Source organism: Lycium ferocissimum, unplaced genomic scaffold (genome assembly GCF_029784015.1).
Source record: "Lycium ferocissimum isolate CSIRO_LF1 unplaced genomic scaffold, AGI_CSIRO_Lferr_CH_V1 ctg5733, whole genome shotgun sequence".
Classification (NCBI taxonomy): domain Eukaryota; kingdom Viridiplantae; phylum Streptophyta; class Magnoliopsida; order Solanales; family Solanaceae; genus Lycium; species Lycium ferocissimum.
Window position 1 is genome coordinate 15814 of NW_026726099.1, and position 26230 is coordinate 42043.

Consider the following 26230-nt stretch of genomic DNA (forward strand, 5'->3'; position numbering starts at 1 on the left):
CACAAAAATAACATAAGAAACGACACAGAATCACTTAAAATAAGTAAAACTCTTGGTAAAAAGACATCAAATGTGTCGTAATTCCACGACACATCAGGCGACCACTTCTGAAAAATTACTGCCTTTTGATTTTGCTATTGTATATTAGGAAGTGAAAACAAAAGTGTGCATGCCTTATTCCATCGGCCTCAACATGCTATTTTTTAACTTTTGGTGCTGCCTATTCCATTAGATTTCAGTGATTTGAGAGAATCAATTGATTTGATCCATATATTAACCACATTCGTGATCCACTTTCCTTTAATCTGTCAGTTCATCCAGCTTTCTCGGTGTCTTCTAACCATCTTTACTACAAATCTCGATAGGTTATTCCTGATTATCCTGAGCTCAAAGCCAAGATTTTAACAGACACGTGATTTTCTGTTGAGTAGCTGCTGGCTCAATAATCATGACTTTACGTTGAAATTTTGATGATTTGACAAACAACGTACTCGAGACAAGAATAAGGGATAGTAGGAGGAATTCATTTGAAGAACCACATATCTAATTAGAGCTCCAAAGGACTAAGTGAAGCTGTCACAATGTCACGGCCCAAAATTCCCAAATAGTGACTACGTCGCGAAACATAAATTAAATGCGGAAATAAGAAAGAACAAACCATAATAAGTCTCATAATAAGCCTAATAATAAGGACATAAATTAGTCTAAGTCAATACATCTCCCAAAACCTAGAAATCATAAGTACAAGAGTGACTATTCGGAATACAAGTCTAGAAAATACTACATAAACCTGTCTAAAATATAGAAAGATAGAAAATAGAGATAGGAGTGAAGTTCGGTGCCGTGGGACCATCATCAGTTCACCTTGGACTCTAATAGTACGCCTCACTGATCAATAGAATCCTGACCTCTACTCAAGCTAAGATTTTAACCTGCACACAAAAGGTGCAGCAAGTGTAGAGTGAGTACGAAAAATACGTGTACTTAACAACCTCATTGACCGACCTTAAACTATAGTGATGACGAGGGTTGGTTCTTCAGATACACACCCCTTGCTTTATTGGTATTATGTTTCACAGTTTATAAGCATTCAAACATTTAGAATAAGGAATTCACAATTTAATCAAGTCATAAAGCTTACACATCTTCAAACATTCAAACAAGGAACTCAAATAACTAGGGTTATTTATCGGGCGGATCAGGTGGATAATTATGCTTAACGGTTATTGGATTCTAAATGTACTAATCCGCTAGCCAACCGATAAGATATCAGTTGGTTCGGTATCGAGTTAGCAATTACCAGGCGATTATCCGGCAGTGTATCAGCTAAATCTAAGAGACAATGAAAATTAAAATCATAACATGTAGTCCAACTTCCACATGGCTATCATGAGCCCACATAATCAACAACCATACCAAACCAACAGATTTACCTCAAAGGCCCGTAGGCTCAACATACATTCCCCGTCATAAGATATTCTGTTTTCCATTAGTTTCCCATAAAAATACACCGGTACCCGCACAAGTTCTCATCACCTCATGAGTACGGGACCCCCATTTTCTCATTATGACCATTAATTAGATTAACCAACTCAAAACACTTCGTAAAGGTTCTAGTAAGTCTCGACTTACCTGAATCTGAAGCCGAAGAGTCACTCCACGACCTTCCCTTTCTTTGACCTTCCAAACGAGCCTAATCTATTCAAATACGGAATATGAAGCCACTAATAGCCATATTGCCATATAAAGGTTTCAGGTCCAAAAAGTCAACCCAAAACCCATCCCGAGCCGCGAAAGTCAAATAGTAATTTCAACTTAAAATCATCTCACCCATAGTCTAAACAGTGAGAATCTTAAAATCATGAGGTTGAACCACAATTGGAACTTCAATTTGATCAAGAACAATAAACCCATATCCATGAAAAACACTTATTTCAAGCAATCTAAATCATGGAAGAAATAACTAAATAATGGATGGAATCATAGGGAAAATGCTTTGATTATGTTAAGAACTTACCCCAATGTAGAATCTTGAAGACGACACCTGAAATAAGAAGAATGGGGTTTGAATTTGGAATTTAAGTTCTGTCCAGGCCTATTGCTCTTCATGACCGCGAGGCCTAGTTCGTGATCGTGGTCTTCCCCAGCTCAGCCCATCACGATCATGACTGAGCCATCGCGAAAGCGATGAACCAACACAACCCACAGAAGAACCTTTTCCCCTATGCGAACGCGAGAGCATGGTCGCGATCGCGACCCTCTTGTCCCGATACGCCTCACGAACGCGATCCTTGTACATGATCACATAAAAGGATACCATAAATAGCTGAAATCAGAAAAATATGGTTTCACCCGTTACGGTTCACTTTTATATGAGGCATAAAAGCTACTTCATAATTTTGCCTCTATCTGGATTTATTATAGAGTCACCGCCTAATTAATTTATGGAAATAAAGAAACCAATTTTAAGGATATTTGTGGAAAACCTTATTTTAGTTCCAGTGTTCGGATAAGGGTTAAGGTGATTCCCCTAGGAAGGTGTTAGACATCCGGGCATTTTGAATCCGCAAAATGAGGTTGACCTATAGGTTTTAAAAGTGTGGCTTAAGTAAATATTTGCTTAAAATGTGTGTTTAAAGAGTATATGTAAAATCTTGTTCATGGAATATCAAAGAAAAAAGTTTTGAGTAACATCTTTTCATTCTTTTTAATCAAGTCAAGTTTAGATCATAAAAGAGTTCGAATAAGCTCATTCAGTTTATCAGAACAAGCCACAATCAAGGCTTTCCCTAATTAGAGTTCCACTTAATTTGGTCTAAAATGATGTTATTTTATTCGTTCGGATTGGTTTTGAGAAAAAATCCAAGTATACTTTCTTTATAAATAGCCATGGTTTTAACAAGATTTAAACATTTTTTGTAGAAAATATTTGAAAGCAAATCACTTCTTTTACTTTGAAAAGGTGTAGGTCGACCTCATTTAGTCTGAATCCTTTTTCCAAACTCTAAATAATGTAAAATCCCTTTTGTATATTTATGTTTATGTAGGCCGAAAACACCCAAAAAAGATTGCGTAAAGAACAAAAGTCTTTAAAATCCCTTTTTTGGAACAACACTTCTTTAAATCTCCTTTCATGTCAAAAATTCAAGTTTGGAAAGTTTGTTTTTCAAAGGAAGAAGAAAGTCAGTCATATTATTTCCATTTTTAAAAGAGGAAAACGTTTCAACGTATTGGTTGTTTATGAAGTTAAGCATCCTTTATCTTTTGTTAGGTCCAAGTTAAATATGTCAGGTTTCCTATTCATTCTAATGATATTAGCATCGTTTGCCTAATCCTATTCGTGTATGGGATCTAACCGTGTTTCGATACTTTACACAAATACATACATAATAATACACAATAGTATAAAAGAAATGGGATGGTGGGTTTATTAAGCCCACCAGCTAAAACGGGGATAATTTTCACTCATGATTGAGCCTTCAAATTTTGTGGCTGGACTCGAGAAAGGAAGTGGTAGGCCTCTAGCGCAGCAGGAACGACGATGATGCAAGTCTTGGCCCAATTGGGCGCATGCGAGGGGTGATCATGTAAAGGGAAAAAGGAAAATACAAGTTAGAATGCATCTATATTTAACAAATCTTTTGATAAGGAATTTAACACAAGGATAACACTTAAATACATATAAAAGGGAAGAGATATATTGCTATATACATAGACCTATACATAAGAATGCCCAGTTGATACTTGAAACAAATACCATCATAGCAGGACCATACAAACCCAACAGTTCGAGAAAATGACGTATACAGGCCCGACATTCAAAGTCATACACAAGACGGCAAAGATAATGGTCACATGCCCAATTAACTCGCACGAAGAAGTGAAATGAAAAGAAGAAGAGAAATAAGTCCCAGCCCTATAGTACCAAACACAAATGACTTCTATACTGAAATATACCGTGCATATAGGCGGTATATATCCTTTGTATACCAAAGAACACATAAAGGTGTATATGTTTGTATACCCAATAGTATATCATAGCATGACAATCCATAAAAGGGGATGAAGAAGAAATTTGAACAAAGAACTTATCTATCCACACAAAAAATAGTCTGGTATACATTAGCTATACAAGATATAAAGGAGGTATACTCCTTGTGCATGTAGAGTATACAAGATATACACACCTCTATACACTCAATATGTATTCAATGTATAAAAGATCCTATTCATACTATTAACGAAGCATAAAAAAGAGCAAACTAGACAAGGAAACACTTCTTTATCCAGAACATGAGTGCTCGACAGTATACGATGATGGAAGAGATGGAAGGCATCAGGTAAATTATCGGTGCACCTTCGTCCAATCCTAACACAGGGGCTAGAGCGTCCGAGGGGACATCCTTGGTACCACATAATAGGAACAACAAGCTCGGAGGAGGCCGAATAGAATTAAGGAACGGAGATGCGTTGGGAAGCGAGTCAGCCCTAGATGACCCCTTCCGGGCACAAGTCTTGCTGTTCATGGCAGATATCACCGACAAGATGAATAAGAAAGCTAAATAAGCGGAAAAGAGCGCTAAAGAATTCCATCACGGAATGAATCAAAACTCGGGGGCCCTACCAGTCATTAAGGGCCTAAATGCGAAGAAATACATTCAACTGGCATACAAACCCGAGGCCGCACTAGAGTTGAGCCTGAAAATGTCCCAAATGCCTTACATCCCGAAGTATGACGAGACAACGGATCCGCAGGAGCACACAAAGGCGTACACTACAGCGGTCAGGGGGAATGATTTAAAAGAAAAGGAAATCGAATCGGTCTTGTTCAAGAAGTTCGGCAAGACGCTGGCCAAAGAGGCCTAACCTGGTATTCTCTTTTGCCCGAGCACTCGATAAGCTCATTTTCTATACTTGCAGATATGTTTATCAAGGCGCATACAGGGCCTCATTAATAAAGACAAGGAAGACAGACGTCTTCCACTTCTCGCAAAGGGAGTTAGAATTACTCTGAGACTTCGTTACCCAATTCCAAAAAGAGAATATGATGTTGCCGGCGGTCCCGGACGAATGGGCCACAGAAGCTTTCACAAATGGTTTAAATCCTCTAAGTTTACATGCCTCGTGTAAGCTCAAGGAGAATCTTTTGGAATTCCAAGCTACATGGGAAGATATGCATAACAATTACGAGTCAAAGATTCTGGTGGAAGACGTCCTATTGGGGGCTGCCATCGGAGTAACACCGTGACAGGAAGAGAAATATAAGGGTATCGAGTTGATCGAAATTTATGAAAATATTAGTTCCAGCCTTACGCTGCTCCACAGAGGCCCAGTGGTAGTCAATGATACCGGTCTTTGGAAAGGCCAAATTAAGTAGTAGGAATAATGGTGGCCTGTAGAATAGAGACAGAGGGGACTCTCCCGGAGTTTTCTCAAAGAGAGTATCTGAAGCTCTTTGAATACAACTTCAGTATAGACGAGCTGCAAATAGTAGCAGTGTTAAAGACTCATCCCACGACATGATTCCCAAAACCACTTTGATCTACCCCAAATTAAGGGATACGACCGTATGGTGCGATTTTTATGGAATGCACGGGCATAAGATAGTGGATAGCAGGTATCTCCGGGAGGAGGTAGCATGTCTACTTGAAAAAGGATACTTAAGGGAGTTCCTAAGTGAAAAGGCTAAGGGTAACTTCGAAAGGGATAGGGCGACAAAAGGAAAAGTAGCTCTGGATGCCCCACATCACGTAATAAATATGATCGTCAAAGGCGCCATGATCGCCGTAAAAACCTTTACGGTAGCTAAGAAGATGAAGATATCCGTAACCCGGGAAAAGCTACCGGAGGAAAAAGGCGATCACTTTCACCAACGAGGATGCAGATGGCATCACCTCTCTGCATAGCGATGTATGGTAATGACCGCATCCATTGATTATATTCAAATAAAGTGTATGTTTGTTGATCCAAATAGTTCTGAACATAATTTGATGTAAAGTTGTGGAAGAAATAGAAATGATGGAGAAGATAGTATCGGCTTTAAAGGTACTCTCCAGGTTTAATATGGCAAGTAAAACCACTAAATTGGAGATTGATTTACCTGTAGAAGCTGGAGGAGTGCTTAGGGAGACCAAATTTTACGTGATAGATGGGTACATGTGATACAATGCAATTTTTGGATGACTATGGGTCCAAGATATGAAAGCAGTACACTCGACATTACACTTCCTAAGAAGGTTTCCAACTCCAGAAGGCATTGGGCAGATCTGAGGAGAACAACTGGCAGCAAAAAAGATGTTTGCCATCGAAGAACTCGAAGGGGAAGAAACGGCACAAGGTGGCAACTAGCAATCACAAAAATCAGAACTCGTTCCCAGCACAGCCTCACAAGCTCTTCCGGACTTAGCAAAGTCAAAGGATGAGTTGTCGGATAGGTATCAGGTCCCAAGGTACTTCCAAGTACCCGATGACTCAAACGTCACAAAGTCAACGATCGAGGAACTCAAGCAAATTGCCTTATATGCGAACGTCCCGAAAAGAAAAGTACACTTGAGCATGAGGTAGACCCACGGGCTCAGAAGTGTTATTCTTCAATATCTTTAAGCTAATGGTGATTGATTTTCCTGGTCCCATAAAGATATGACAGGAATTTCCCCAGAGGTTGCAACTTACAAGCTAGTCTTGGAACTCAGCTTCCCTCAGGTGAGATAGAAGAAGCAGGTATAGTTGAGGTCCGCAACAGGTTTGGTAAGGATAAGGTAGCAAGGTTACTTATTATAGGGTCGATCCGAGAAGTCAACTACCCAGATTTGTTAGCAAACATAGTCGTAGTTCCCAAAAGGGTAAAAATTTAGAACGTGTATTGACTTTAAAGACCTGAATAAGGAGTGCCCAAAGGACTCATTCTCGCTTTGTTACATCCCGTGTTTTCATACGTTGAGTTGCGTTGCAAGTTATATCGACGTAAGCAAAAAGAGAGATGTTATTTCTAAGGTTGTTAGTGCTTAAGATCATGGTTAGTATGTGTTGGAAGGATTGGAGGGTAATCAAATTTAAATGAATGAATTTCAGCAAAGTTCCTGTTATATCCCGTATTTTGTACATTGGGATAATCCGGGCTAATAATGATAAGCTAAGGACAAGACTATTCCGGGATACGAGGTAGAGACTTTTGACCTTCAATTTTGTTTTAAGGCATAAGTTGCTTATGATTTTATTGGTATGGAATATTAAGGAAAATTTGGGGTCAAAATTTAATTTTGGGAAGTTAGTATTTCATGAAATGAAAGCCAAGTGGCCGTGTGGCTGTGGGTGGACTCTACCCATGGCTTGGCCAAATTTAATTGATCGAAGTCATGTGTGGGGCATAGTCCACTTGTATGGATCATATATGTAGATAGACGAAGACAAGAAAGTCATATTCATCATCTTTACCCCTTAGAAACTTGAATAAACTTGAAAAAAAAAAAAAAAGCCATATTCGGCCAAGCCTAGCCGAACAAGACCCCAAGAAAAATTAATCAAAATAAATATTTTCTTCTAGTATTCCAACCAATTGGAAGGTCCTTATTAACGTGCTTAAAAATTTACAATCATGTTGTTGCTTCATAATTTAAACTCACGTTGACAGTATTATATTTTGTATTTTTGTACGTTGGATTATTCGCAAGCTGAGGCGGGTCCCACACATTGAGATTTTTTTGGGACATGCGACAATTTATATGAATCACATATGTGAAGTTAAACATAACTCAAGAAGGACCCTTGAGCCAAATCAAAGTGGAAGTCCTCCAAACAAATATTTTTAAGTAACGTTTTCGGGTGATCTGACTTCGAGGGGCAGAAATTGTATTATAAGTTTGGAATTTGGAAAAACACCAAAGATATAAGTTGTATATAATTGAATTATCTTTCCAACCATAGGTCGTGGACCCACAGGTGACATCGGGATAAGAAGATATGGACGTTTTAAGGCAAAAAGGTCAGTGGGCTAGGCCCAACCGGGCCCAATCGGGTTAGGCCCATGACCCATGCCTATTTAAGTGAAATTTCAGCCCTTTCCTCTCATTTTTCAGACCAAGAACACCAGAAAATTCTGGAAAGAGAGAGAGAAGAGCCTTGGAGAGAAGAAAAACTAATTTTGACCAAATTCTGAGCCCCGAATTCCGAAGCCCATGAAGAGAAAAGTGTTGTACGCTACGTTGTCTTCAATTTGAGCTAAAAATCAACCAAGGAGAAGAGTGATAACGTGGGGGCTGCATGCTTAAGGTATGAATACGGTTCCTTTTCATTGTTAACGAGTTTATTTAGAATTTTAACGGATTAGCACGGAGGAATAGCCCGATAAATTCGTTTGTTGGTGTTGTGAATTATGGAAGGAGATTTGAAGAGAATTTTGGATGAAAATAAATGTATTTAACTTGTAAAATGTGAAGGCTGTTGTTATTGATGTTGTTCAAATGAATTCCGACACCTTTACGGAAATAAAATTATTAAATAGTTATATCGCAAATTTGGTTGGTTGAGAAATTTAGAAAACAGTGTGTGGGCTGTTTTATGGCATACGTCGGTATTGGAAATGATGTTAATACTATTGGTATTGTTTTTGATGTTGTTGGTTACTGAATTGAGAATTCGGGCTAGGCATATAAACAGGGGAAATGCTGCCCAAGTTCTCGTAGAATTAAGTGCCGACTTGGGATTGAATTCCTAAGTGCCGTAGCTAATGTTAGTATTTAATGATGTTGTTGTAGATTTTGGGAAGCCGAGACTTAGTTTGGATTAGCTTAGGGAGCGGACAAGGTATGTGAAACTCACCTTTCTTTCTTTTGGCATGTCCTAGTTGTAATTAGGCTATGATACGAGCCTCGAGGTAACTCTATTCTTAAGGTCCGAGCATGTATATGATGCTTATCCACTTCTTGATATTCGCATTCTTAATATGGTTGAACCGTGGTCCTTAAGTCCTTTGTATGATTGGATTTCAAATGTTGCAAAAGAATTTTGGTTCTTAATGGACTCTATGTCTAATAATGGCCGTAACTTTCTTAGACGAAACCGGATTGCTTTGATATGTTCGTAAACGATTCTATAACGTATTATGACTTTAACCTTCATGGGCGGGCCCGGATTGGTTGATGCATATCCGTGGGCCCCGAGATTTTCCTTTGTATAGTCCTAACGACCTTTTTTTTTTAAAGAACTTAATATGATTTCCGTTTTAACTCTCGAGCGCCGACTACTTACTTATCCATTGAGTCTGTAATGATGATGTGTGTGCATATGGTTTCTCACTACTCGCTCGTGCAAGCCTCAATATGTCTTTCACCGAGTCCCCGGCCGGGTATGTATTCGTGCACGGTTCATCGCATTATTCACCGAGTCCCTCACTAAAGGGCCGGGTACGGTATATATATGTATGATGATGTGATGATATGGGGATGGCGGCCAGGATGGCATATGATGATCTTATTCACCGAGTCTCTCACTAGAGGGCCGGGTACGGTATATATATATATGATGACATGATGATATGATGATCTTATTCATCGAGTCCCTCACTAGAGGGCCGGGTACGGTATATATATATACATATTTATATATATGATGACATGATGACATGATGATATGATATTGACATGCATGATATATGTCTCTAAGGCAAGTCATTTGATTTTCTGGTTATCATACTTGTTCCTGTAATGCCCGCCTTCGGTTATGATCCTGTTTATCGTAATCCATGCTTTACATGCTCGCATATTCTGTACTGACCCCCTTTCTTCGGGGGCTGCGTTTCATGCCCGCAGGTACAGATACACGTTTTGGTGATTCGCCGGCTTAGGTTCTCATCCAACTATCTTGGAGTGCTCCCTTGTTCCGGAGCCCATATTTTGGTACAGACTCTTTTGTTGTATATGTTTATGTCTATTCAGGGGTACGGCGGGGCCCTGTCCCATCATATGATTCTGTTATTACTCTTAGAGGTCTGTAGACATATGTGTGGGTTGTGGGTAGTCACTGTTCAGTTGTGTTTGTGTTTTAAATGTTCCCAGGCTTATGTACGATTTGTATATATGTATGCGACGCCGTGCTTTTCCGTATGCTTAAGTTCTTATTATGTTTGCTATGGTATGATTATAGTTGACGGATGCGTACGAGTGCCCAGCTCGGGCACTAGTCACGGCCTACGGGGTTGGGTTGTGACAGTTCCCAACATGTGGAGTAACATACGGACCGTACAATGGAGATACGGGTCATATATGCAGTCTTCTGTTGAAGGGAGAGATTCAGAGAGTTAAGCTTACATGCAGTCCCACATATGGTGGCACATATGCAACGTATATTGCAACACACGACCGTATGTTGCACCATATATGGAAGGTGGAGGAATTTCCAGGTTTATATATTTAAGTCGTATAGTTCATTTTTCAATCATTTCTCACTCCCTTCCGACCCAAACTCTGTCTAATGGTTCCTCTACTAATTAGACCAAGTTATACAAGATTATAACGTGAATCTACCCCCGAAAAGTGTGTAGAGATTGTGTAGTTGATCTCTTTGTTCTTGTTGTTGGATTGGAGGTTCTTCTAAGTTGAAGCAAGCTTGGGTTAAGGACTGCTCTGAGTGTTTGAGGCAAGATTTTGCTTCTTCTATGTGTAGTTGAGTTCCTATATGTCATGGATATATTGTTGGGTTGACGACTTATGAAAGAAAGGTCGGAAGTCCTATTTGAATTGTTATAACTTGTTGGGCTGATTTGAAGTTGTTTCTAGGATAATTTGTGGCTAGAATTTTTAGAAGGAAGGTGGATATGTTGTTGTCTTTATGGTTGTTATGAATTTGAATTAATAAAGAGTTATAGAGAAGCGTCGGATGTTAATTGTAAGACAAGCTTGTCACTGGACGTATCGTATTTTAGCTTTCACTTAGTTTGACGATAGTTCTATTGTTGTTATTATAGATTGAAGCACTACAGACTGAGTATGTCGTGTTGTTGGGTATATCGATGAACGTATGTTAAGGCTATCCTTTCCTTCTTTTGGCATGAATCCAATAGTAACGAAACGTAAACAAACGTCCCACCATAGTGACTCTATTCCTGATAGTTAGAAGTGTTCATGTTTGTCATCTTATTGAGATGTCAATTAAATCATGTTTATCCTTGTTCTGGGGTTCTCGTGGATGCATATGTTGACTGGTTAGCTTACCTAACATTGTTACGGTTCGCATTTCGCGGGCGGGGTTAGCGCTTGAAAAGCTACTTACAACTTGTTGGTGCTCTTTCGGACTTGTTTTGAAAAAGAGTCGTCACCTAATGTTTAGGAAATTAGGAAAACCAAAGGCGAAGGGTTTATTCAAATACAGTGATAAAACCTTCATAATCCAAAGTTCTAGGTAAGGGTTCTGGTGATCCCCTAGGGAAGGTGTTAGGCACCCTATGTCATGACCCAACCCGCCATGACTGGCACCCATACTAACTCCTAGTGGGCGGACCAATACGCCTAACCATCTACTCGTTCAAGTCCATTTTTGTTTAACCAATTCATAATAGTTAAACACAAGAATAATCAATAAATAGTCATGCCATAATATAATAACATAAATGCGGAATTCCTAACTATTACAACCCTAAAATTCGAAAGTCACCGTACAAGGACTCTAATCCAAAACATGTCTAAGGAATGTATACTATCTGAAATAACTAAACATCAATGTCTGGAATGGAAATAGAAATCTAGTTAAGGAAGATCTTCAGGCGGCCTGGCATGGATAAAAGCTCACCCTAAATCTATCAGCAAATGGCCTCAACGCTAAATGTGAGGTAGAGTAGCAGTCTCTGGATCACAATCTGCACTCAAAATAATGCAACAAGGTAGTATCAGTGCAAACACTATGTACCAGTAGATATCATATGTCACGACCCAAATCGGAGGGCCGCGACCGACACCCGATGCCCTGCCTGACCGAGCGTCACTATGCTATTCATTCCTTTTCTATTATCCTTACATGAGCCCATAAACCATTCATTTCATACTTGCTATCAATTTATCGTTACTTAGTAAAACTCTTTGTGAAGAATACACAAGAATGTGTAGGTCTACATGACGGCTATACACACTATCGACATCTCGACACACCATCCCCAAAACACTGTTTGCAAAGTCTCTAACATGGACCAAGATACCATAAAATAAGTCGGGACAGGGCACCGACGTACCCAAAATGCATATGACACATGTATATAAACATACATACTCCGACTCGGCAATACTCCGAATAGAAATGGAGTTCACCAATCCAGCTGATAGCACGGGAACATCCTACGGCAAGATTCCTCTACTCATCTGTGTACACTTGTGTGGCATGAAACACAGCACCCCCAGGAAAAGGGACGTCATTACAAATAAGGTACTGAGTATGTAAGACAGATATGAAACAACATATCAATACTCAAATGATACGAAGAATGTAAGAGTCAACCTGTACCTGTGACTGTCGCTAAGGACCATGAATGTGCATAATGTACTTTTGAAAACATTTATATATGTATATGTACCTTTGCGCATTCACTCCTTCGAGGTTCGCCCCGTCGGGCATCATATCATATAGCCCCCTTCGGGCATCATAGTCATCCTATACCAGTTGATCAGGTGGTTTGCGTATATAACGCCTTAGCCCTTCTCCTTTCCCATAAAATCATGATACATGAGTATGTATATATATATATATATATATATATATATATATATATATATATATATATATATATATATATATAATGCATGACAAAACTTATAAGACTTGATACTCCCTTCAGAGTAACTTTACTTTCTACTAATTACTATCAGGCGCCCCCTTCGGGAATTGGAATCAGTCAAGAAAATGTATGAGAAATATGAAACCTTGTATATGCCCCTTTGGGACTTAGGAACTCAAGGAACTATACGCTTTGAAGCTCAATCGTGTGAATGTCAAGGAGTAGACTACTCTAACGTTCTAAGAGTAGAGTCATTATGGAGCAACATTTGTTTACGCTTGGTTCTATCCTCGGTCATGCCAAAATGAAAGAAAGGATAACCTTAACATACTTTTTTTTTTTTACCAAGCCGACGCCCACACGAACCCTTTGCTCAGACGCTCACCTTTTTACCCGAACCTAAATTGAAATATCTCCTTAGTCATATTCTATGAACTCAATTTACAAGAATTCGGGCAGCATCTCCTCTGTTTCTACTATGTCTCCAAATCAACAATAACAACCAATCCAACAATAATAGTACCAATCTTAATTCCAACAATAATTCATCTAATTCACCATAATTAACTTGATATAACTCCTACGCAGCCAAAACAGCACCAACAACAACAACAAAAACCACAACAACAACAACCATCAACTACAAGTCCAGCAGCAAATTTTACGACTTCCGATCGCCTTCTCGTAAATCCTACACAACAACCGTATTAATATGATCCTTATGATTTCTTCTACAAAGGTAGGATAATTTTACATACCTCATCAAGAAATATCTCGTGTATTTTGTGTTAGAACCCGTATTTTTGTACATTGGAATAATCCGAATTTAATTATGATAAGTTAAGGATAAAACTATTCCGGGATGCAAGGTCAGGATTTTTGACCTTCGATTTTATTTTGAGATATAAGTTGTGCATGAATTTGTTGGTATGGAACAATTAGAAAAATTTGGAACCAAAAGTGATAAAATTGGAAGTTGAAAATCATCCACTTTCCATGTTGGCCGTGTGAGTGGATTGTGGTGCCCACACCATGTTTGTGTCATCTTTTAATTGGAACAACTCATTAATGTGGGCCAAGGGAATTGTACACTTCATTTAAGTGATGAAATATGACTTCTAGTCTTCATTCACTCTTTCCACACTTAGAAAAAAAAAAGAGCAAAGCTGAAAACCCCATTGAAGGCTCTCGGCCAGCCAAGGAAAAAAATCAACCCCATTTTTAGCTTTTCCAAAATTATTCCATTGATGTAAACCCATTATTTTGAGGTCCCTAAGTAGCGTGGAAGCATCGTTGGAGCGATCAATCCATTATGTTTTATGTATTGTGAAGGTTGTATGCTTGTTGTAGTATGTTAAATTGGATGAATATCATGAAAAATATTATGTTGGATATGAGTTGTGTGTAAGGGGTGTCATCCGTGCAAGTGGGTGTGTGTTGTGTTGTGTTGAAACTATGAATTAAAGCTTAGTTAGCATTGTTAAGATCATTGTAGGGTGAAGAATGAATAAAAATCATCTTTGTATGTTGGTGGGAGGTTATGGCCGAATGTAGGCCATTATTGTAGCGAGAATTGAATTAATGTCGCTTAATGTTTTAGTCGTCGTCGCTATGAATTCTATGTTGGAAATGAATGTTTAGTGACTCAAAATGATATTGTGATTGTTGCGGACTGATTTGGAGATTATTGTACATTTAATGTAAATCATATATTGATGAGAATAGCATCGTTAGAATGTAAATTGTGGATACAATCATGATTTGAAAATGAGGAATAAGTTGAAGTGAGGTTCTCGGTTTGGGGCTGTTTTCGGCTGAATTGGAGAAAAATTTGGGTTGTTGGAAATGTTGTATGAATTGCTTAGGATGTCTTTAAATATTGTTGGTATGGGTTCGGGTTAGTATGTGAATGTATAAGCGTCGACGTTGGCTTGAATGCAAGTCGTCGAAGTGAATTTGTGTAAGTTGTTGAATAATGGAAAAGAAAGCTATTGTTGTTATATTGTTTTCCGGATTGGTTGTCGATGTTGCTAGGTTGGTTATTGTTGTTGTTGTTGATTGTTTTGGCCGAGTTAAATTCTCGGGGTAGCCTATTTATTTACGTGGGAAATGCCGCCCAAATTTCGTAGAATTAAGGGATCTAAATTGGAATTTAATGCCCAAAAAGTCTTTAGCTAATGTTTGGCATTTTATGGCTTGTTTATAGATCGTGGGCAGCCCGAATCATAGGTGTGATTTAGCTTGAGTTTGGATCATTTTGGAGAGCGTTTGAGGTATGTAAAGTAACCTTTCTTTTTGGCATGCCTTAGTTAAAGTAGGCTATGATACGAGCCTCTAGGAAACTCTATTCTCGCAATCCGAGCTTGTCTATGATTCGCATGTGTTTCCTTTGTATTCTTGTGCTCATATGCCATAACATTGATCCTTATATCCTTGGAATTCATAATTTATAAAGATTTCATGAAAGCTGATTTTTGGTTTTAAAGCTTATTCTTTAGCGATTCCAAAAGTTCAAACGCTCATAACTTTTCGAAAAAAGCTCGGATTGCTTTGAAATTTTGTAGAGTTTGTATGATATAGAATGAGTATGTTTTTCATAGGCGGGCTCAGTTCGGGTCTATACTCGTCCGTGGGTCCCGCGACGCCCTTTTATGTGAATTCGATAACTTTGAAACCAAAAGTAATAATTATTATTCCGATTTCGAATATGACTATTTTACTTATCTTTTGGATTTATGATAATGATTTTATGCATATGATTACTCACTACTCCGCTCGTGCCTACTATGATATCGTTCGCCGGCTCCCGGCCGGTTTCGTTGTCGTGCGCATTATGATGTATTCCGGTGTTATCCGCGTGTTCATGGTTCACCGAGTTCTCGCTCAAGGGCCGGGTTCCACTTATATTTGGTGTGATGCCGTGTATGGCGATATATGCCGTGTATGATATGTGACTCCGAGATCTCGAGATTTGAAACTTTGTGGTGTTATCGTGTTATGGCGCCATCGACGGCGCGGCGACCATATTTCCCGTGCCCTATGCATGATTTATATTTTGAAGTAATATTTTGATATTTTGGAAATGCATTTACTTTTTGTACTCTATTTCGATTGTGACCGAGATTTGTATATTACATTTTCTCGCTTTTGCATACTCGGTATATATTTCGTACGACCCCTTTCTTCGGGGGCGCGTTTCATGCCCGTGTGCAGGCTGACGCACGCTTGGTGATCCACCGCTTAGGACACCTTTCTTCGCTATTTGAGTGCTCCTCTCATTCCGGAGTTTATATTTTTGTATATATTCGTCCGTTGCATTGTATATATTTGTTCATGGGTACGGCAGGCCCGTCCCGTCATATGATTCTCGTCTCAGTCCGTTTAGAGGTGTCTCGTGGACATGTTTTGTGGGTGTGCCTACTTCCGTACAGTTGTGTTTGTATATGTTGTGTTTGGGCGATTCTATTTCGGCTGCGACCTATGTCGGCCCGCATATGTATATATGTTGTTCGCTGGCCCCGCGTGGCCTTTGTTGGTATTTTTACGTGCGTGTAGTTATTTTGGATAGTCTGTAAAACAAAGAAAAATCTGCCGAAATTTTTCTGGAAATTATATAAATTTGAAACACAGCCTTGTCGGCTTCTGTTATATAATTTGTGATAGCGTTTGATAGGTGTGTTTGGGTGCCCAGATCGGGCACTAGTCACGGCCTACGGGGTTGGGTCGTGACATTTTTCCCCGAACTGGCAAGAAACATGCAACTACTACAACCACGAGAGAGAACGATGAGAGCTTGAGGATTTCGAAGGAGAATCAAAGGTGGAATTTATCTACAGCTTACCTTAAAATAAAATGCAAGTTGAGAAAAATGGCTTGCAACATCTTTGGTGCCTTTATTTCTTTCCATGGAATTGTATCCATTCACATAAGATTTTCAAAAGGAACCCTCTGTTAATAAAATGTGGGCCTATATATATATATATATATATATATATATATATATATATATATATATATATATATATATATATATATATATATATATATATATATTTCATAGATGCCAAATGATTCCAAGGCAGCCACCATTAACACTTATACGTATACACATATAATATTAGTCACCAACTTCATTTCATGCTAAAGTTCCACGTGTAAAGCAATTTCCATAAGACATTTCCACTTACATTCAATTAATTCCCTTGATCCTCCACTACACAAATAATTAATTTCCTGATCTCAATTTACTTAAATAGTAATCATTTTTAATACACTTCATATACTCATTGTCATGATCATGTGACATAGCACTAGTCCATGACCCCTTTTGGTACACACAAAATATTATTTCCAATCACCGTCATTCCACTTTCGAGTCTCAAATAATTTCGGGTCTTCATCCTAACCACCTATAAGCTTTGGGGTAACCTCATTTTCCCTACTTGTGCCTTTTAACTTGCAGGCTTTCTAACACACGAAAACACGAGATGTAACATCATAGGCCTACTAAGATTAGTATCATGCATGAATCATAAAATCAATAAGATAGACAGACCAAGAACAACACATAATCAAATAGGCCAACAACAAGTCAACCAATGATATTAACAATCAAGTCATCCAATCATATTAACAATCAAGTCATCCAATGATATCATAAATCAAGTCAACGAAAGCAAACATCAGAAATAAGTCTACCAACAACATTCTCAATACTCAGTCACTAATCACTCGTGTATACACATGCTAATTGGTATCATTACCCCATAGTCATAACCTGCAGGGGACCCATGGTTTCCATGTACCCTCGTTCCGGAATGAACCTCGGACCACGAGCTCACAACCAGGCCACATCCTCATCCCCGGTCAAATCTGCCTATTCATATACGTAGGTCACATCCTCACCCCCGGTCAAATGTGCCTTTTCATAGCAATACATATTTATTGTCCCATCGCTTTCAATATACGATTATTAATTTGTATCTCAATTTCATCAAGAAGATCATATTAGCTTCTCACCACAATTGTTATCAAAATATGGATCACAATGCATCGAATAATGGCAATAAGCCCACATCATCACTAAATCAATAAACATATAGGAATTTCAACCATACACATTATGCCTGAAGACTAGACATGCTTTCTCCTATAAATTTCATAACACATATAATCAATTAATCAACGTCTAACTTAAGTAGACCATAACCTACATAAACTGCACAGCTAAAATAATGCAAATTACTCCACTATAGCCTTCCCCTTTTGTAATGCCTCGGAACGCTCAAAGTCTAGCAATTAATATGCTAAATAAGTCACAAACACTCTAGTCAACCATATCAATACAATGAACACCCTTCCACCTTACCGCTTCCTAATGGGTGAATGATTACTAGACGTAAATCATCCTAACATTGGTCTTGACAACCACAAATTATCAATTTATAGGGTTATTCAATCAAGTTATCTCTTACAAGCAGTTTCTATGGTTAAGCTATCATCTTTATGAAACCCTAAGTCTCAATTTACTTAGTTCATGTCTCTAATGGTTCAATTCATGATTAGAAAGTGATAACCCAAGCCTTTTAGATGATAATCCCATAATAACAATCATAACCCACCAACTATTGAGAGTCTATTAAGTTCTAGGGGTACTGTTCCCAATTTATCGTTGTAGACCCACTAGAAGGATGATAATCTTAGAGATGAATGCGTAATGAAGGAAGGAATGGTTGAGACTTACCTCTCAAGATTATTGCCCTAGCTTAGAATTTCACCCTAGGTGCTCCTTGGAAACCTTTTTGGAGTTTTATGAATAAAGAATTCGGAACTAAGTGTTTAAAACCCAACTACTGTCCCCTGTCGACTACTGTGGCAGTCAAACCGTCACTGCAGCGGTCTCGCTATAGCGGGCAAGTGCCCGCTGTAGTGGATATACCCGAAAGTCATCCTCCACTGTGGTGGGCATGGTTCCGCCATAGCGCTACCGCTACAACAGTCCAGTGCCCGCTATAGTGGACACACCCAAACTCGTTTGACCGCGGCAGTGAGAGGTCCGCCGCCATAGCGGTCCCACCGCAGCGGTTCTTTACCGCAACAGTGGTCCCACTGAGGCAGTAAGCTCGCTAATTCTCACAGTTTTTCACTCCACCACCCAACACTTCATTCGAGGCCTCGAAATCTCCAACGGAGGTCTAATTTCCTACGTCACCCCCTAATGGACTCAAAACAATCAAACAACAATCACAATAAGCCAAGTTTTTAGTTCTTAGACTTCTACATTTGAGTTTTTATTAGCTCGTTCTACCCTTGGAAAGGTTCTATTTGGTAGGGTGGTCCTAGATTTTCCATAACGACCGGGAGGGTCGTTACACCCTAGTATTAAGGATTCGTACTATATGTTTGATCTTCGAATTTCAGTGTATGATTATTTGCTTTAATTGTTTATTTAGTGTTTATTCCCGCATTTATAAAATCTATCATTTGCTTGCATATCATTTGCATTGAAAAAAGATTTGAATATATATTTCCTTTATATATAGGGTAGATTAGGTTCGGATTTAGGATATCCGGATAAGAGTAGCTTTCTTTATATATAAGGATAGTATACTTTGATCATAAAATCTATAAAATGGTTTACTTTGTTTTGAAAATATGTATGTATAAGTGTGTGTGTATATATATATATATATATCCTTTTCCGTTTATGTTTAATCACACACTTTGTCTTCGGTCCATCTGTATAATACATTAGAACGTCTTATCCTAAAACCTCATATGAACGTATTTCACTTGTTTTTGTATTAACCCGATTACAAAAAACAGTTTGATTTTCTTTTGTGAAATCGTGTAGACACACATATAAAACTGATCTTTGCTTTTGCTCTTTAAATTGGGCTCAGGCCCAAAAACACATTTTCTACACAATAATCTTTTAGTGGGCTTGGCCCAAAAACAATTCTTCACTAGTGGGCTTTTGGCCCAAAACCCTTTGTTTTATGTTTAAAATTTAGGTGGTCTTAGGACTAAAATGCTTGCCTCTAGCTGAACTTCAGCCTAAAAAAACTTGTTTGTGTTTAGCCCAGCAAACTTGTGTCAATTTATCCAAGATGCATGATCTGTTTTTGTTTTTGAAAAATGATGCCATATTACTTGTAGTTTTGAAATCCTTTTAGCTTTTTTAATTTAATCTTGTATCAAAATTGTTTGTTATTCTTTGACCTTTGAAATCGTTCTACTTAATCCGGGTTTTGAAATTTGTTTGGGGACTTAAGGTCTACTAAACGGTATATGTACCGTTGTCCTAAGACGGCTAGTTCTAAATAAATATTCCAATAAATGTGAATGTGTACAAGTTTACAAATACAACATTTCAAAAATAAAAGGCAAAAGCGCTTGGGACCCCCCTGAACTTGTATCTTTTTATACAGTGCACACCTAAACTATGCGGAGGCTTAAAAACCCCTCTGAACTTGCAACTTTAAGTGTCCACACCCCCTTAAGTGCCCACACCCCTCAGTCGTGTAAACACGCGCTATTCACGGTGTAAAAAATGCTGATGTGGTTGTCCACGTAGATATCCACGTAGATAATTACAACCCGACCCAAGTTACCCACTTATTTTAACTTTAAGTTAAACATTGGCATTTAAACCTCTTTATCTGTCAAAATTTTTGACCCTCACCGATGGTTTGTCTCCTACATATGTTCTCCCCCAAAAATCAGAGTTAGCGTTTACTTGTAAGTGAGCAATTTGTAAGTGATTCCAGTCTCTTTTAGGTTATTTTGTGATCTTCTTAGTGATTCCGATCAGTTGCTGCTGTTGCTTCAATTGTTGCTTCAATTTTCAACATTTTGGCTGAAATTCTTACAAGGTAAGTCATTATCCACTGTTAAAATGTGTTTTGTGTTTGTTTTCATCGTGTTTAAGCTTGTTTCTTTGTAGGGGTTTTGTTTATTATTCCGACTAGGGTTCAGTCGTGGGTTTCATCTAGTGTTACGATTAGGGTTTTGATTTGTGGTAAGACTATGATGATAATGAGTTTGTGTTCTTATAAATTGATTGTATTGTGTTGAAATTTTCAATTTTGTGCATGCATGGTCATAGTTAGGGTTTTCTTGTAATTTCTTCCAAAAATTAGGGCATTTCTGTAAAGTGTTAATTATTAGATTATGTTTAGTATTGTTAAAAATTGGGGTTTTTTGTAAATAATTGATGCATAGTTGTATGTTTGTGTCTAATTGAACATTTGATGTCTGTTTGTAAACTAGCTGTTTATTTGAATGTTTATGTCTTAATTTTCTGGTTATTATTCATTGTTGATAGGTTGACACATGGCTTCTAAGTATCTTAACTTAAGGTTCAAAGTTGGGGGCATGTTGGTTAGTGAGGTAGGGCCAATCTACATTGGGGGTAAAACTGAACATGTGTTCGATGTTGATGAAGATCAGATGTCTATTCCTGAAATAGTAGATTATTGTAAGTCATTTAGGGTAACTAAGTTAGGGAAAACATATGCAGTTCCATTTCAAGGGGGTGATTTGGTTGAATTGCAAAAAGACAGGGACATTTATGACATTGCACTCTTCTTACATAATGGGGACACAATAGACATTTATGTGTGTGATGCCTCAGTTATGGAGGATGTGGGTCCCACTGGAGGGCAAAGTAGTCAAGTTACAAGTGTAGGTGGAAATTTAAGTCAAGTAGATGAGTCTTTTAATGCACCTGTGGCTGGCAACAGGGAATCTGATTCCCTTTTTGGTCCCTGTGGTGGTTCTCAAGATCTAGGGTTAAATCCTTCTTCTTCTACTATTCCAAGTATTGAAAGGGTTGCTAATGAAGGGGTTGCAGATGGTTATTCTTCAATAGATTGGACAGATTCTGAAGAAGAAGAGGCTGCACCAATTGTCCAAGAAGAAATAGGAGATCCTTTTCTAGAAGAAGATGCACCAGCTGAAGATGAACATAATGTAAACAATGATAATGACTCTGAGTCTGACCAGTCTGTTGATTATGGGTCAAATGTACATGAGGAGTTGAGGATTGTGAAGCAAGATCTGAGGAAGTTTAACAGAGAAAATAGGAGGAACAAGAAAAAGGAAAAGCCAAAAGGTTTTCTAGGTGACGTTGGAGTGGATGAAGGGTATGATGATATTGATAAAGGTAAGAAAAACCTTAATGGTAAACTGACAGGAGATGAGCCATATTATGATAGTTCTGATTGTGAATGTTTTGAATCTGATGATGAATTATGTCCTGTTTCCGATGATGAACTTAAAGGAGGGGAGTTAAGGAGAAGAAAAAAGAGTAATAGAATGGTATATGATCCAACTTGTGAGGTTGTAATTTGGCATTGTGGTTTGGTTTTTGAAAGTGTTAAAGAACATAGAAAAGCAATAACAAAATATGCAATAAAAAGGGGGTTGAGTTAGAAAAGTTTGTGAATGAACCTACTAGAGTAAGGGTGAGGTGTAAAAGTGGCTGTCCATGGTTATTATATGCTAGCAAAGAAGGAAGGAGTGAAAATTTCACTATCAAGACATATAACCCAAGGCACAAATGCACCAGAACCAACACAAATTTTCTCTATAATTCTAAATTTTTATCCAAGTATTTGAAAGATAGGATTGTGTCACAGCCTAGTCTCAAAGGGTGGGAAATTCAAGATTGGGTTAGAAAAGAGTTAGGTGTTTATGTTAGCAAGGCAGTTTGTTTAAAGACAAGGAAAATAGTGTTGCAAGAGGTAATGAGGGACCATGTGGCTGAATTTAACAGAATCTTAGACTACAGGGATGTATTGCTTCAAACAAATCCTGGCAGCACTTGTCTTGTTAAGTTGACACATACAGAAAATGGCATCAAACAATTTCTTTCTTTCTATATATGCTTTGATGCTATGAAAAAGGGATTCAGAGATGGGTGTAGGAAGTGTATAGGGCTGGATGGGTGTTTTTTGAAAGGGATTTGTAAAGGTCGATTCTTTGGTAGGTAGTGTTGCTAAGGATGGAAACGATCAAATGTTTCCAATAGCATGGGCGTGGATTGGTGTTGAGAACAAGAATACTTGGAGATAGTTCTTAATGATTTTGAGAGAGGATCTGAACTTAGGAGGAGGTTCCCAGCTTACTATTCTCAGTGACATGCAAAAGGTAACTCAAAACAATCAAATATTTCTTTCTTGTTTTTATTTTAGACTAACTCTAATAACAGTATTATGCTTTGTTTTGAAACTACAGGGACTTATAGCTGCTGCTGAAGAAATATTACCTGAATGTGAGCACGGGATGTGTGCTAGACATATCTTAGCAAATTGGTCACAAAACTGGAGAGGCATAGAGAGAAGGAAGAAATTCTGGGCTTGTGCTAGAGCAACATTTGAAGTAGATTTTAAGTATAAGCTTGATGGTCTAGCTAGGTTGGGTAGAGGTATTGTGGAGGACCTTATCAAGTACAACAAAGAGAGATGGTGCAAAGCATACTTCCAAACTTTCTCCAAATGTGACAAGTGTGGATAATAACATGGCGAAAAGTTTCAATGCATGGATCTTGGGACAAGGCACAAGACTATTGTTTCAATGTTGGAAGAAATCGAAATTAAGGTGATGAACAGGATTCCTAAGTCAGAACATTTGCTGAAAGCTGGACGGAGGATGTATCTCCAATGGCAATGATAGTGTTCAATGTCAATGTAGAGAGATCAATGTAGTGCAACATTGATTGGAATGGTGATGAAGGGTTTGAAGTGCTAGAAGGGTCATATAGGCATACTGTGAATTTGGGTCAACAAAAGTGTAGGCTGAGATCATGGGAATTAAAGGGGATCCCATGTACTCATGCTATTAACTATGAACCATTTGAATATGGATGCATCATAAGCAATTTCAAGCTGGTACGGAGAAAAGACAAATATTTGAAGGCTTATTCTAACTTCATTGACCGGTTCCAAACATGAAAATATGGCCGGACATTACCAATCCAATCGTTGAGCCACCTAAAGTGAGAAAGATGCCTGGTAGACCAACTAAGAACAGAAAAAAAGAGATTGGAGAAGTGAGAAAATCAGGGAAGTTGCCAAAGTATGGGATAACAATGACTTGTTCAATCTACAGAGGAGCCAATCATAACAAAAGGGGTTGTCCAAAGAATCCTATGGCTAAGACAAAATCAAGAACCACACCACAGGTATACTTGCTTACATTGCTTACTATTTCTTATTGCTTAAATGGCTTAATATACTTGCTTACATTGCTTAATCTGATTTGTACTATTCTAGTGTGCGCACCCTCACTTGTGATCCTCTAATGGAACTAGAGAGGTAGAGATCAATATGAAAGGGGAAGTACTAGCGGAGAGGTGAAGGAACAATCTTCGGCCCTAGAGGTAGAGGAACGGTGCAAGAAGTGGTTACAAGAGGCCAAGGGTTATGGGACAACGTGTATTTGTTTCGGAATGCAAAGTTATCCGCAATTAATGTAAGTGTCGTCTTCTTAAATTGTTAGCCTTGTGTTTTCAAAAGTGAGCCCAAAAAATAACCAAGTATTCTTTATGTTGCAGCAAGGTTCGCCAAGCAAAAGGAGGGTCAATACTGGTGTGAGGAGTTCTGCACATGTGACTGGTGATATTGGTTATCAACCAACCAAAAGAGTGAAGTGGAAAGGCAAACAAGCTGTAACTCAAAGAGAACTTCGAGTCCAAAGTGTTGTGCATCGCATTCAAACCAGATCAAAAGCTGCTGGGATTCAAACAAAGGCGCAAGCCAAGGCTAAGTCACCCTCAATAGCTGCTAAGGACAAAGTTCCCTCTAAGAGTGCAAATACATGGGCAAAAGCTAAGGGAAAATCTCCTGCAAAGAAAGCTTCTTAGTTCATGTGTGGCTGGTGAATGTTACTTAGACTTCAACTAATGGTATTTTAGGTGTTTGTGGTTGTTGTTGAACAAAACTTAAACTTATGTGTTTTTTATGTTGTTGTGAATTTTGTTGTTTTAAGTAGTTGTGTATGCAGCTGTTTTTGGTTGAAACAATTAAGCACTTTGGTGTTGTTATGTTCATGAAACAATTAGGCACTTTGGTGCTGCTATGAAATGCATCTATTTATGTAGTAGCCAACGTGTAAATGTGTGTGTTTTACAGTTTGATTTCTTTGTGAAATACAATGTTTGATGTACTGTTATTGGTAGTAATTCTCGGATAAAATACCAACTGATTCAAGACATGTTAGAAGTAGCACATATATTTCTTTAATCAGCAAAAACATACACTTACATCCGTCAAATATATCCCCGTCGTCTAACTTAACTAAAATTTACACAAAATGTTCCTTTAAGTCAGCCAAAATGTGCCCCTTTCCATCTAAGTCAAGCTTAAACTAACTACATCCGACATACTTAGTCTTAAATCATCGGGAAATTAGGATAAAGTACATTATCACATTACATATCAAACTTAAGCACAAGACTATCTTCAATGTCCTTCTCCACTTATTCGCCGTTGTTGCTTGTTAGTCTTCTTCAACAACCCCGAAATCACAATATTTGCTTGAATTGGAAACTCCGGATCATACCACTTGAAATACTTACAAGGAGTTCGAAATAGGGACTGCATTTGTATAAAAAACAACATAATCAATGTTAAGAAATTTAACTAATACAAATCAGATTAAAAAGTATGAATATTACATACCCCATAATGCGTACATCCGAGAAATCTACATCCGGGATTGTCATCCGACCAAGAAATTTTTGTGACTGGAGGACACCCACATGCACAAACAAGCCTATTATTATAAATCATGGGTTCAAAGATTAATGTAAAGGAAGAAAATTGATGGCAAAGAGAAGAAATTTAATGGAGGAATTCTTGAAATTTCTAATATATGGCGGAGGAGAAGGGGTTATGGTGTATAAATAGAAAGAGAATAGAGAGAGAGACATTGGGGAAGGAAAATATTAAAGGAAAATGGTTATTTTAAGTTTTTAACCGTTGGGGGGTCAGATGTGGACAAAAAATAACCCCCTCACGCGCCATTGGACGTTTGAAGCCACTTTCTGTGCCATGTGGACACTTATGGGGGACGCGACGCATAAAGCTGCAAGTTCAGGGGGGTTTATAAGCCTTCGCATAGTTTAGGTGTGCCTTTGTATAAGAAGTTACAAGTTCAGGGGGGCCCCAAGCGCTTTTGCCAAAATAAAAATAACATAAGTAAAAGAGAATGTTAGGCTAGGGGTGTACCAAACCCCTAGTTGGCCATTTTTACCCATGGCTGGGCCTTCATGCGCATTTACAATATTTGTGTCACGACCCAACCCCGTAGGCCGTGACTAGTGCCCGATCTGGGCACCCAAACGCACCTTCAGATAATATCAAACACATCCAGGTATATAAAAGAAGCCGGTAAGGCTATGTTTCAAACTTATATTATTTCCAGAAAAATTTCGGCAGAGTTTTCTTTGTTTTTCTGACTATCCAAAAT

At 38.3% G+C, this 26230-nt stretch overlaps 1 protein-coding gene across 1 annotated transcript; it reads left to right on the plus strand.

Moving 5' to 3' along the window:
- The first annotated feature begins 22839 nt into the window (after nt 1–22839).
- Nucleotides 22840–23275, plus strand: LOC132044986 (uncharacterized). The gene is made up of 2 exons (XM_059435519.1): nt 22840–22909; nt 22997–23275. Exons 1-2 carry the CDS (start codon nt 22841–22843, stop codon nt 23273–23275), a joined length of 348 nt encoding a protein of 115 aa, XP_059291502.1. The 5' UTR covers nt 22840.
- Nucleotides 23276–26230: the final 2955 nt, after the last annotated feature.

Coding starts and splice junctions, on each gene's coding strand:
- LOC132044986 (XM_059435519.1), top strand. CDS start 22,841: ATGATTTTGAGAGAGGATCTGAACTTAGGAGGAGGTTCCCAGCTTACT. Junction 22,910..22,996: donor TTCTCAGTGACATGCAAAAG/GTAACTCAAAAC, acceptor TTGAAACTACAG/GGACTTATAGCTGCTGCTGA.